Source organism: Gopherus flavomarginatus, chromosome 25, assembly GCF_025201925.1.
Source record: "Gopherus flavomarginatus isolate rGopFla2 chromosome 25, rGopFla2.mat.asm, whole genome shotgun sequence".
Taxonomy (NCBI): Eukaryota; Metazoa; Chordata; order Testudines; family Testudinidae; genus Gopherus; species Gopherus flavomarginatus.
Genome location: NC_066641.1, coordinates 3,720,462 through 3,732,917, shown reverse-complemented (window position 1 = coordinate 3,732,917; position 12,456 = coordinate 3,720,462). Strand labels below are relative to the sequence as shown.

General features: G+C 61.3%; 1 protein-coding gene across 3 annotated transcripts in view; it reads right to left on the bottom strand.

Moving 5' to 3' along the window:
* SMARCD2 (SWI/SNF related, matrix associated, actin dependent regulator of chromatin, subfamily d, member 2) overlaps positions 1-12,456 on the bottom strand; it is a 32,892-nt gene that overhangs the window by 1,763 nt on the left and 18,673 nt on the right. For all 3 annotated transcript variants that reach the window (XM_050934947.1, XM_050934946.1, XM_050934949.1), the window contains exons 3-12: positions 10,872-10,914; positions 9,715-9,837; positions 9,158-9,277; positions 8,367-8,462; positions 4,562-4,663; positions 3,088-3,249; positions 2,568-2,665; positions 2,040-2,175; positions 587-709; positions 201-302 (exon numbers count right to left, since the gene is read on the bottom strand). In XM_050934947.1, the coding sequence (XP_050790904.1) occupies positions 201-302; positions 587-709; positions 2,040-2,175; positions 2,568-2,665; positions 3,088-3,249; positions 4,562-4,663; positions 8,367-8,462; positions 9,158-9,277; positions 9,715-9,837; positions 10,872-10,914 (1,105 nt within the window). The remainder of the gene's footprint in view (positions 1-200; positions 303-586; positions 710-2,039; positions 2,176-2,567; positions 2,666-3,087; positions 3,250-4,561; positions 4,664-8,366; positions 8,463-9,157; positions 9,278-9,714; positions 9,838-10,871; positions 10,915-12,456) is intronic.

Here is a 12,456-nt window from a genome sequence, read left to right as displayed (position 1 = left end):
AAACCACCCAATTCGCAGCTGGAGGTCCCAGACCTGGCTCGGCTCCAGGGTGGGCAGGTTCAAACCCTGGGCTCACAGGAAAAGGCGCAGAGTGACCGGGCCACGAACCATGGGCTCTGCCCACCCTCTGGGGAAGAGATGCTGGGAAGGGCTAAGGGGCCGAGCCCAGGGAGCCTGGCCTACACGCCAGGAATCCCCACCTTGGCAAAGATGTGCCTCCCCGCAGCCTCCTGTGCCCAGGGCTGATGGTAGAAGTCAGCTCGTCTCTCCTCCTCGGGGTTCCCAGTCACGTCTGTTATGATCTGCAGCACCGCATGGGGAGGAGGAAATCGTCAGTGGGACGCAGACTGCTGGGCTCATGGCAGCTGCTGCCATCCCAGGGCCCTCAGCAGACTTCCCGGACACCCCGCCCCTGCCAGCACGATCGCATGTCCCACAAGGCAGGCACGCGCCCAGGCAGAGCCTGCTCCGGAGGGGAGACGTCCCATGCTGCAGGGGGCTGTTACTGCATTACCCTGCAAGGTAATGCCAGACTCCAGGCCCTGCTCAGCAGCAGCTCGGCTCTCCAGTGGGGCCCCAGCTGTACCTTGAGGTCCCTCCTCTGGGATTTGATCCATTCCTGAATAAAGTCCTGCGGGTTGTTGCTGAAGCTCAGCATGAAATCTCGCTGCGTCTTCAGCTGGTTGATGGACTCAATGGTCTCGTGGATCTAGCAGGAGAAAGCGGGTGAGACGGACCCAGCCAGGGCACGCCTGGCTTGACCATTTTGCTTGTGATTGTCTGTCAAAGGCTCCAAGCATGGGGGAGAGGCTGGGCGGGGCCCAAGGGAAGGCTCAGCGAGAAATGAGCGGATCCCTCTCCCTCCGGGTGCCAAAGCTCAGGAACACACGGGCTAGCAGCGCAGCGTAAAACCAGGCCCAAGTCCCTGGAGCTGAGGTGCAGGGGGGTTAACCCATCCCCCAGCCCAGCGCTGGACACAGAGGGAGCCCCCTCCCCCATCTTCTAGGGGTTAGGCTCTTCCCTGGCAGCTAGCACCAGGGATTCCAGTTCCCAGCCCCGACTGCTTCCTTAATCCTGCCCTGCATGGCCAGGCCCTGGGCAGGCAGCTCAGGACTCCCAGGGCAGGCATGGCCAGGCAGCGTGCCAACGGGGCAGGAGAGCACTCTGCAGCCTGCGGGAGGGGAGCCCGCACCAGGACTGAATCTCGCTCGCTCGGCGGGAGGCTGCTGGCCTGCGGCCCAGGTGCCCTGCTCCCTGTCTGCTGACCTGGCACGCAGCTCAGATGGGGCAGTGAATCCGACCAGGGGCCCGTTTCCCACTCCCCTTGGTGGCCAGCTGCAGCCCAATGGCTTGGTGCACCAAGGGGCCCACTGCAGTGCACAGCTCCAAGCTAGAAGCAGCAGATTCCCACCCCAGGCTCGGGTGCTGTGCAGGCCTCGCCCAGAGCCAGGATCTCAGCTGTTACTTAAACATGGGGGAGGGGGAAGCTCGAAAACATGAAACAGGGTGACTGGTGCAGCAACGTCTGCCTGAGACTGCTGACAGCCTGATACCAGTTCTCCCCTGCGCAGCCTGCCTGCCCTCCAGGAGGGTAGCCCCAGATCTGCCCCAGGGACTCTGTAACTGCTGCAGACACCCCCAGCTGATGGGCTCACCCCACGATGCAGACATGACCCAGCTGCCCCAGCCCCCACTGGCAACAGAGAGCTCAGGCCTGTCGAACTGGAAGCATGGGGAGAGCAGACAAGAAAATTTCTAGCGGCTCCCTCTGGCTGCCTGGTCTCTGCTTCCAAGAAGCCCCCCACCCCCAATCCATTGGATACCCCATTATCTCCCTGCCCAGACTGGGGGCAAGCTGCCAGGGAAGTCTCTGGATCGCATAGGCTGCATGCTGCGTTGCGCGCTGGGACATGGAGCCTTCTGCATTGACTGGCGACCCTGCAGTAAGCCAGGACCCCAGCCGTTCACAGCCTCAGGCTCCTGCTCTCTACAGACAGGGCGAGGACTGGGCCCAAGGGTGGCGCACATAGGCCCCAAACCTTGGTATCCAGGGAGGCAATTTCCTGCTGGTTGGTGGTGGAGGCCAGGAAGTTGCTCATCTGAGCTTTCAGGGGGTCATCCACCTCGACATCGATGTCGTAGCAGGCCGTCTTCTTCTGGTCGTTGGGATCCACGCTGGGGGGTGAGGGGAGGCTGGCAGTTAGGGCCCACACCTGGCACTTTTCAAGCAGCAACCAGCCCCGCAGCTGGAGACATGGTCACATGCAGCCCCGCCCCCCAAGGAGACCAGCCTCCACCCCGCACAAAACCAGCCTGGCAGGAAACAGAATGAGCTGCACAGAGCTCACCACATCTTGAGGCCAGGCTGGAACCAGTGCTCTGGCCCCATCCCCTGACCTCCTCCAGCCAGGTGCCATCCGTTCCCATTTCCTGCTCCAGAGCCAGCTGCTCCTGCCCATCCAGCCTGAGCACGCTGAAGAAAAGAATCCCAAAAGCAACCCAAACCCAGTCCGGCCCAGGTAAGTCCCAGCCCCAGAGCAGACAGCAGGAGCCATGCCATGCCCTACCTGATCATGTGGTTGATGATTATGGGATCTGGATGCTGCAGCAGGCCTGCCAGCTTCATGGGAATCTCGGAGAACCGCATGCGAATGCAGCTAAAGATCTGGGGAGGAGGAGTCAGAGGATTAGCAGCCCCCATGAGGAGGCTCCTTCAGCCCGTGGGGAGCACAGGGGAATGGAACCCAGATTCCAATATGGGCAGGGACCAGATCACCATCTGCTGGTGTAAGGCGGGTAAACGCTTCAGTGACACTCACAGGGAGTGGGGCACACTACAGAGCAACGGGCCTGAGGGCAGCCAGATCCTCAGCACTCCTCCCCCAGAGACCCCTTCCCCTCACCCATCCTGGGCCCTGCGGCAAGATGCTGAGCCCGTTTCTGCACGGCAGGGAAAGGGTTGAGCTGAGGCTGGCGAAGGGTGGGGACAAGGGGCGGGTCTCTGCGGAGGGAGGAGGGCAGGGCAGGGCCAGGCTGGGCTGGCTGCAGCCCAGGGGGTGGGGAGGGACTGGGGAGCCCCAGCCCCACCTGGCGGAAGTAGCGGTTGCAGTTGATGTACTCCTTCTCGTGACTGTCCTGCAGCTTGTTGTGTTTGATGTAGAGCCACAGGGCCTGCATGATGCTGGCCCGGGTCTGGGTGTGGACACCCAGCAGGCGAGCCAGGCGAGGGTCCAGTTTGTACTGCGGAGGCTGCAACGAGACACAGATACGGAGACAGTGCCCCCAGGAGGAGCCCAGGCGTCTTGGCTCCACTGAGGTACCCGGACGCTCCTTCCCAGCACCACCCGCCAACACCAAGTCTGCAGCCACCCCTCCTCCTTGGGTGGGCACCCGGGTCCGGGGGGGGGTGGCCTGCTATTGCCATTTGAAATTCAAGCTACGGGCACAGCCCAGCTGGGAGCTGTCTGCCCTTCTCCCAGAGCTGGTGCAGCTCCAGCAACACTATCCCAGCATGCAGTGCGGCTGGGCTGATAGGATCGGGGTGCAGCACCGCCTGCTGGGATCTGTAGTCTTCCTGGGCCGCCAGGGTGCTCTGATCTGATCTTCTCCCTACAAGGACAGAGCCTCTCATGGACCCACCTGGGCACTGCCTTCCCCACTGTCCTTGGTGACCTGGGTACCACTGGCCAAGGGCTCCACAGGCCACTGCGAGAGTGGCCCCCCATCCCTCTTGCATGGCGGCCAGCTAACCCCCAGGCAGAGGCCCAAACTCTCCAGTGCACAGGCTGATTATCTGCTGGGGGTGTGGGCGGGGGGGAGAACAGGCCACTGGGAGGAGCGGGGGGTGGGGGGGAAGAGAAGTCGGTCCCATGGGGGCCAGACCCTGTCTGGGGAAAGGACCCTCACCAGGGGGGAGAGAGAGGCCTGGCTCCTTCACTGTTCAGGGCCATACATGCTTATGAAACCTGGGGCTGGGCCACACCAGCCTCTCCAGCTGTGGGACCCAGCACGTGCCCTCCCCATCCAGGTACAGTCAGCAGGTGGCCTCAGAGACCCACCAGGGACGAGAGAGGGAAAGAGCAGGCTCTGGCAGGGTGCAGCCACCCTCAGCTGACAGGGCAGCCCCAGGACCCTCAGGGGGTGGTGCACATGGGCAGGAGGTAGTGGGGTGGGATGGCAACACAGTGGCAGTCAGTGCTGGGATGTACCGCCTGCCTCTGGAACGAATCCCCCCACCCAGAAGACGCTGCCGAACCTGCCCTCCCTGGGGGGAGCTTTATGCCCGCTCAAGACGAGTAAATGTTTTGCCTTTGGGATGCCCCAGCATGCACCACATGGCAGGCATTTTTACATACATTTGCTGGGGGCCTCCCCTCCCTGGCTCCTTAAGGTCACTTGATGGGCTGCTCAGGAGATCTGTCCCAGGGACAGCCCCTGCCAGTCAGCCCCTCCCTGTGCTCCCGGCACAGCCACGCCATTACCTGCTGCTAAGGGGAGGGAGGCTGTGCAGTGGAGGAGACGGGGGGCGCCAGGCTGCACTGCTGACCCCAAAGGGGCTCACCTGGTGATCCAGCATGAGCAGCAGGGTGCATTTCACATTGACGTCGCCAGGGCGCTTGACCTGGAAGCCGTCGGTCTCCTGGGTCGTGGGCATCCTGTGCCACTAGGGAAAAGGCCACCGAGATTTAGTGCCAAGACCACGAGGGGGCGCTCTACACACGTTATTCGCTAGTTACACCAACGTCAGCAGTTTGGAGCCTGACCCACCGCCAGGGAGCTTGGGGCTGGCACCCTGGCCGATTACTGACCGCATTGCTGTGCAGGGTCTGTGAAAACCCAGCTGCTCCGAGTGGACTTGAAACATCCCAGGGCAGCTGAGTTTGAGCCCGTCCTCGGTTGAAACCCCCCCTGCAAGCTTGTGCAGCTCAATGTGTCCCACTTCCCTGCCGCCCTCTACCCTGGGGGGTTTGCGGATGGTTTCTGAAGAGCTCCCGGCTTTGGCGGGCCGAGGGAGGATGCAGAGACCCTGGATATCACTGTTAGGGGTTCACACAAACCGCTCGTTAGCAGAGCTGTGGCCGGACACACAAGTCAAGAGCCCTGGAGCCGTGCAGCTATCACACTAGAGCGGGCGGGAGAGTTAAAGTCCTATAAGCACCTCCGAGTACAGCGCTGGGTATTCCAGGTAGGGTGACCAGAGGTCCCAATTTTATAGGCACAGTCCTGATTCCGGGGGCTTTTTCTTATATAGGTTCCTATTACTGCCCACCTCTTGTCCTGATGTTTTTACACTTGCTGTCTGGTCACCCTAATTCCAGGGCCCCAGGACAGGTCACAGAACCGTGGCCCAGAACCTGAACTTTCCTAACAAAAGCCAGTACGGTGCAGACAGGCTCAGAAACACAAACCAGACATAACTGGAGTCTGCAGCCAGCCTGGAACAACAGCTCTGAGACTAGGCCCTGCCACCCTTCTCTCAGGAGCTGAGCCCCCCGGCGAGCACAGTGGAGATCCCTGTCGAACACGTTCTCAGCGAGGACTCACCGGGGGGGCGCAGGGGAGAGTGTGTGTGCTGAGGGGTACTGCAAAAGCTTGAATACATTAGTGTCACTACAGAATTGGGTCCCACTGTGCCATGGAGCACATGGCACCTCTGACTCATTATTCCCAGGACCCAGTCCCCCCCTCAAAAATCGTCGATGGGCAGATCTTGGCAATCAGAGACCTGTTATAGCAGCTTCAAAAACAGTTCAAATCAACGATAATAGGGGTGGGGAACATTTTCTCTTTCGGGGCCACTCACCCACAGAAAAAAAAAAATCAGTGTGGGCCACACAAAGCTTCACAGGGGTGTGAGGAGGCTCAGGGTTCCCCTAGGCTGTGGGGTGAGACCAAAAATGAGGAGTTCAGGGTGTGGGAGAGGGCTCTGCGCCGGGGTGCAGGAGGGGATCAGGGCTCTGGCTGGGGGTGCGGGCTCTGGGGTGGGGCTGCGGGTTTGGGCTGCAGAAGGGAGCTCCAGGCTGGGGCCAAGGGGGGTGGCGTGTGGGAGGAGGTTCAGGGTGCAGACTCAGAGACGGAGTTTGGGTCTAGGAAGGGGCTCGGGGTGCAGGTGGGGGGTCTGGGAGGGAGTTAAGGTGTGTGAGGTGGTTCTGACCAGGGGGTGGGGGTGCAGAGTCTGGGAGGGAGTTTGGATGCAGGAGGGGGCTCAGGGCTAGGGAAGGGGGTTGGGGTGTGGGGTCTGAGAAGGAGTCAGGGTGCAGGAGGGGGGTCTGACGTGGGGTTCCAATATGGGGTTCTGGGTGCGGGCTCTGGCTGGGCAGCGCTTACCTCTGGCAGCTCCCAGTCGGCAGCACAGCAGGGCTGAGGCAGGCTCCCTGCCTGCCCTGGCTCCATGCTGCTCCCAGAAGTGGCGCCATGTCCAGCCCCTAGGCGGAGGGGCCACGAGGCTCTGTGCGGTGCCCGCGCCTGCGGTCCCTGTAGCTCCCATTTGCGGTTCTCAGCCAATGGGAGCTGCAGAGCCAGCGCTGGGGCAGCACGCGGAGCTTCCCTGCACCCCTGCGCCTAGGAGTCGCAGGGACATGCCGGTCACTTCTGGTCACTTCGCAGAGCCAACCAGACTTTAACAGCCTGGCAACCCGCCCCCCGCAGCGGAGCAAGCCAGCGCTCCTGGCTCCAGTCCAGCGGGGGGAGAGGAGGGGGCGCTAAGGCTCGGGGCTTCTGGCTTGCAGTGTGGAGACTTGCTGCAGGCCGGATGAAATGAAGCAGAGGCTGGATCCAGCCTGCAGGTTCCCCACGCTGAACTATAAGTTAACACAGAAACTGCCTGGCTGGATCAGGGCCGAGGTCCATCTAGCCCAGTAGCCCACACTACATGCTGGAGGCAGTTCTGGAACGATCTGCTTTGAGGGGGGGTGGGTCTCTGACCCCGTTAGAGGCTGGCTGACACCTGGGACCGGGACGGTTTCCACAGTGTTCACTGTCCAGCTCAGGATCTGCCACCTGCCCAGTGACAGCTCTGGCAGTAAGTTTCACCGGCCAGTTGCACATCACGTTCCCAGAGGTTTCCTGCTTCCCCCAGGGCTGCCCGGGTAAAAAGCAGATTTATGACGACCTTCGTTTGTGGGCTGGGACAGGCAACATTAGCCCCGGACCAGCAACTATGCAAAGTTTGGGATTCTCACGCCTCACCAAGGCTGGAAGTGTCTAGTGCGCACCCCACTGCAGCCAGGAATCCTCCCCTCACATGGTGGGGCCAGAGAGCACCCCTGTACAGCCCCTTACAGCGCCCCATAGAGCCCTAGGAAGCTCGCCAGACCCAGCTCTCCTGCCTGCTCTATCCCAGAAGCGGGGACGCTGTGGGCCCACTCTGACCCCTAGACTCCCATCTTGCCTCACAGAGCTCCACTTAGTGGATTTCAGGGCAGGGATCTCTCAGGAGAAGGCACTGGGCAGGGTAGTGCCTGCACCCGTCCAGGCCTGCCCAGCGCTGCCCTGCCCAGACGCCGAGGGCCATTTCCACAGTACTGGGACAGCCCAACTCCGGCACCAGGCCCCTCCGAGTGGTCCTGCTGGGTCTGCAGCTCGGGCTGGGGCTGCTTCCTTCACCCAGCACCTCACCTGTCCTCGGGCTCCTCTCTCACCTCCTGCTCCCCACAGCTCAGGCTGCCAAGTTCCCCAAGCCCCTGGTCTGACTGCCCCCTGCCCCACCTGAACCTCACCCAGGCCTCCAGTGACAACTGCACCCAGCCCACCCCAAGGGCCCCCCAGGCTCCTTCTCCTCACCAACACCACTTCTCAAAACCACCCCACACCCCACTCCCAGTTCTCCTCTCCCCAAACAGCTCCCTCTGCCAACCTGCACTGGGCCCCAAGAGGTTAACGGAGAGGGCTGCTGGGCGGGGCAGCAAAGCGGCAGGCAGTTGCTGCTGGGAGTTGTCCAGGTGGGGGCGGGGGGGAGAGGCAGGCCAGGCCAGGCAGTTGCCACTTCATTCTGGGCCACGCGCCAACACCGCCACAAACAAAACAAAGCCACAAGCTGGAAGCCAGAGCAAGCACCAGCCACTCCCTGCAGGGAGGGCCCAGTGCAGCCACGCAGATGCCAGCCCCAGCACTACTGCCATTCTGCCAGGTCCCACACAGAGCGGCTCTCTGCTCCAGGCACTAGCCCTGGGGTACCAAGTGCTCAAGGGGTGACTAGCTGCCTAATAGTCTCCCTTGGGCCATTTGGGTCTTGGCCAAAAGGATCCTGCCACTGAGCGTGCAACAGAGCCAGCCCCAGGCCTCCAAGGAACCGCGGAGCTCGCAGGCCAGAGACCCGCTGTGGGTGCTGCTAGAAGACAGCTGCTCCACCCCGCGCCGCGCCTCACCTCCACCAGATGGTTGTCTGGTCCATAGAGCTCCTTGTCCAGTTCAATGACGAGACTCTTGAAAAAGGAGGAGAACTTCCTCTTCTGCTTACTCGGCTGAAAGAGAGGAACCAGTGCAGTGCTCGGCATGCCCTTCCCCAGCCCCGGGGCCCTGCAGCTGCAGTGCCAGGGGGCAGGAGTGCAGCAGGCCATTGCCAGAGCCCCAGTCCCCAGACAGACAGGCCGGGGGGATTACAGAGGTACAGGCAGCTCCTCAGCTGGCTGCTCGGAGATGGTTGTGGGCACATCAGAGTGGCCACTGGTGCTGCGGGGCCCAGGGAGCACAAAGCTGTGCCCGATCCTGACCAGGCTCCAGTGACGCATGGGGCACAGGGAAGAGGGACGGGGAGTTTGCAATGCCGGGCTATGGAAGGGGTGCTATGGAGAGGCCCTACACAGCTAGAAGTGAAGGGCCACTCTGAGGCAGGGCCTGGAAACCTGCTGGCACATGGGGCGAGGGGGGGAAGGGGGTGCTGCCAGTGCTGTGGGGCTCTGCACAGAGTACCAGGTGCAGTGTGGACATTCACAGCCTCCCTCACAGCCAGGTCAGACAGGCGAAGTCCAGAACCCGTGCTATTCCCTGTCCCATAGCTATCAAAGGGAAGATCTGGGCTGAGAGAGGCTCCGAACATGGGGAGGGATAGACGGAGGCTGAACAGCTGCATGGAGCTCCCCCAGCAAGAACAGTTCTCAGCTCCCCTCTGCAGCACCAGGCGGCGTGGAGGCTGCCAGGCCGGCAGCAGTGTCCTTACGTCCTCCAGGAGCTTGCCTTCCACGCGCAGCTCCCACGAGGCCACGCGCTCGCTGCCATCCCCCTCCTCCTTTCCCGGGGTGAAGGTGTTGGAGATGTAAATCCGCAGCTTTCGCTTTTGCTGCAGTGTGGAGAGAAACAGAGGAACACTCTGGATTCAGCGAGCATCCACCCCAGAGCCCCTCCCTACAGATACCCGCTGCCGGGAGGGGGAGCGCCATCTCCCATAGCGGTCGGGGAGGGGGCAGGAGAGAAGCATGCACACAGGAACCGACAAGGCCAGATTGTGGCTGCAGTCTGCCCGTGCTCCCCCAAGCCACACAAAGGGCTATGAAACTGCTGCTCGGCTGCACGCTCCTCTTGGTCCCAGCTGGCTGGAGAGCCACCTCCTCCATGCGTATCTCAGGAAGGACCGGGAGGGAGGTGGGCCCCACTCAGACGGGGCAGCTCCAGCCCCTATTTTGGCATGTGGCTCTGGCTATATGCCCTTCCAGCAAGAGCTGGATCACAAGCAGGGGCTGCCCAAGCAGGATCTGACTTTCCAGGGCTGTCACATACCGTGAGGGGTTTCTTGATGGCCTCCTGGATTTCCATTCTCTTCCGGGCAATGGTCTGATCCAGCTTGCGCTCAAAGGCAAGAAGGTCCATGTAGGCCTGAGACTCTGGGACCAGCTCCCGGATCTACCAAACAGAGAGCCCATCACAGAACCGCCGTGGGCCCGCACTGCACGCCTGCCCCTTCCCTGCAGGGACGGCTTGCCGATCTTTGCCCTTGCCGGGCCATGCACACGTTACGGCTCGCTCCCCCCATGCCCTACAGCAGCTGCTCCCAAGTCACAGTGCCGAGCCTCTGAGCCAGGAGTCACTAGAACCACGGAGCCCGGCAAGATGGGAGCCCAGCTCGGCCTTGATGCCATTTGGAAAAGCTGCCCAGTACCCTAGACAACCCCCGGGACACCCTGAAATCCCCACCCCAGCTGAATGGGCCGGACCACCGTGACCTGACCACCCCAGCTCACATCCCCACCCACAATGCCTGGGGCGTCTGAAGCTAGGTATCCCAGCTGTTCAGGCCCCAACTAACACTCTACAGCTGTGCGGCTCACCCCGGCAGGCAGGCGGGTGCAAAGCCAAACCTTCCCCACAGTCCATCTCAGAGGATGTAGTTTTGTTCCAGACCAGTGTCACTGCAAGCTTGCCCAGCATGGGCCCACAAGGCACCTGCCAAGCACTCCAAGCAGGGCGCTCACCAACCAGGGCTGGCGGCACGTTCCTGCCCCCATGGGCACTGCCACCCAGCTCGAAGCCCGCCTCTCCACTCTGCAACCAGCCTAGGGTTCCAGCCCAGCAGGTGATCTCGCACCGGCAAGGGCAGGGCAGACCAAACCCCCCAGTGCAATGGCCTTTGTCAACAAGCCCAGAGGCTCAGAAAGGGAACAACTGCTCAGGAGCTCCACCAGGGTTCTCGAAACCAAGGCACTGTTGGTCTCCCACAGTCCCAACCGGGGTAGCCCCTAACCCATGGGCATCATCTTCCTCTGCTGCTACAGAGGGTGCATCACCTCCCCTCATCTCCACCCCACTGAGGGTGCCTCAAGACCTTGGGCACCTGCTTACCCTCCGAGGGCAGGAAGGTAACAAAAAAACCATTCCCCTGGGAGGAGTACGCCCCACTCCAGGGCTGGAGCCCAGCACCCTCGCTCAGCAGCACTTACCCTCTGTGGTAGGACCTTGTCCGCCATCTTCCTTCTTTTCAGCCTGCAAGCAGCACACAGAACGGCAGCATTAGGTGAGCGCAGGCTCAACTCCTGAACAGCTTCTAATACCCACGTCAGACCAGAGCCCCATGCACTGGGGCTCTGCAGACAAACACAACACCCTGCCCCCCAGCACCGCCTCATTTGTACCACAGCTTGTTATTGGTTAGTGGTCTACAGCTCCAGTAACTCCAGCCTAGAACTCAGAGGGTCACAGCAACTCTCAGATCATGGAGAGTCGGCCACCAAGCCAGCCCTGAACCCCCTGGAGACTCCGCTCCTTGCTGAGGGCATGAGAATCAGCCAAACAGGTCTGGAGTTTCTAGGCCGCGCCGTCTCCCCTGGCTCAGGCGTGCACAAGACACATCACAGATCGGTCAGTCAAGGGGTGGATGGGGGTTGTCCCCTGAGTCACCCCAAGCTTGGGTCTAGCAGCAGCGCTCTGGCTAACAGCAAGGGGCAGGATGAGGAGAGCGGGGAGTATCCCAGCACCTCCCAACACCCTCCAAGAGTGGGACATTTCTGCTGCGGCAAGCAGCAAAGCAGTTGTTGTGGACACTTGAACGGTCCTCATTAGGTTTCGGAGTTTGGATCATACTGCCCTGAGGCATCTCGGAATCAGCTGGTCGCTGAGAGGGGAGTTCAGCACAGGAAGCCAGAAGGTCCAGTGCTTGGAGCTGTAGCTCCTACAAATGTACCTGCCTACCGGGAAGGAGGCAGAGCGAGGGCGAGGGCCACACCCAGGAGTGTCTGAACATTTGCCTCCTCCATTACCTCAGGCTGCTGGGGAGCCCTGGCCCATTAGATCTGCAGCTAATAAGGGAGCAGAGCAGTGCACTGTACGCCATGGGTCAGAGCGCAATGTCACGCTGGCTAGGGCAAAGCTGCACATCCTTCAGAGGCCGAGCTCACGCCACGGGAAGGGGTCCCTCGCTCCACCTTTCCTCCCCCCAGCCCAGGTGTGGCTCATGCTGTGGAGATCACAGAAGGCAAACAAAGGACTCTCAGGGGGGTTTCCCCCAGAAACAGGGACACTGCCGGTAATTGGCTGCTTTCACGTCCCTCATTCAGCCAGCTGCATTTCCCCATTTATCTAAATTCCACCTCTGCTCAGGAACATCACCCAGATGCACAGAGCCAGCGATTCCCCTGAGTGAGTCTCTTCCCCCAGATGCCTGCAGCCAGCTCCGTGACAGCTTGGAAATCTGCATCGATTCCCAGAGCACGGGAGCTCGGACCTCATACAGTACAGCTGGGCTCTGCTAAAGGGAACGACCCAGCGATCTGCAAAGCTGGAGTAATGCACCTTCCTTCAGGTTTTGAAATAACCGGGGCCTAGGGTGCAGTCGCCATTAGACCCATGAGAACCTGCCCTGGGCCCCTGAGAAACAATCAACAAACCCTCATGAAAACAAACAGAGCAAAGCCATTAACAGCACTGTAAACAACTCAGGATGTGCTGGCAGGGCTGCTCAGCTCCAAAGGGGGAAGAGGCCAAGAGAACGATGCGTGCCAGAAAGCTGGCTGCCACAGGCCATGACTT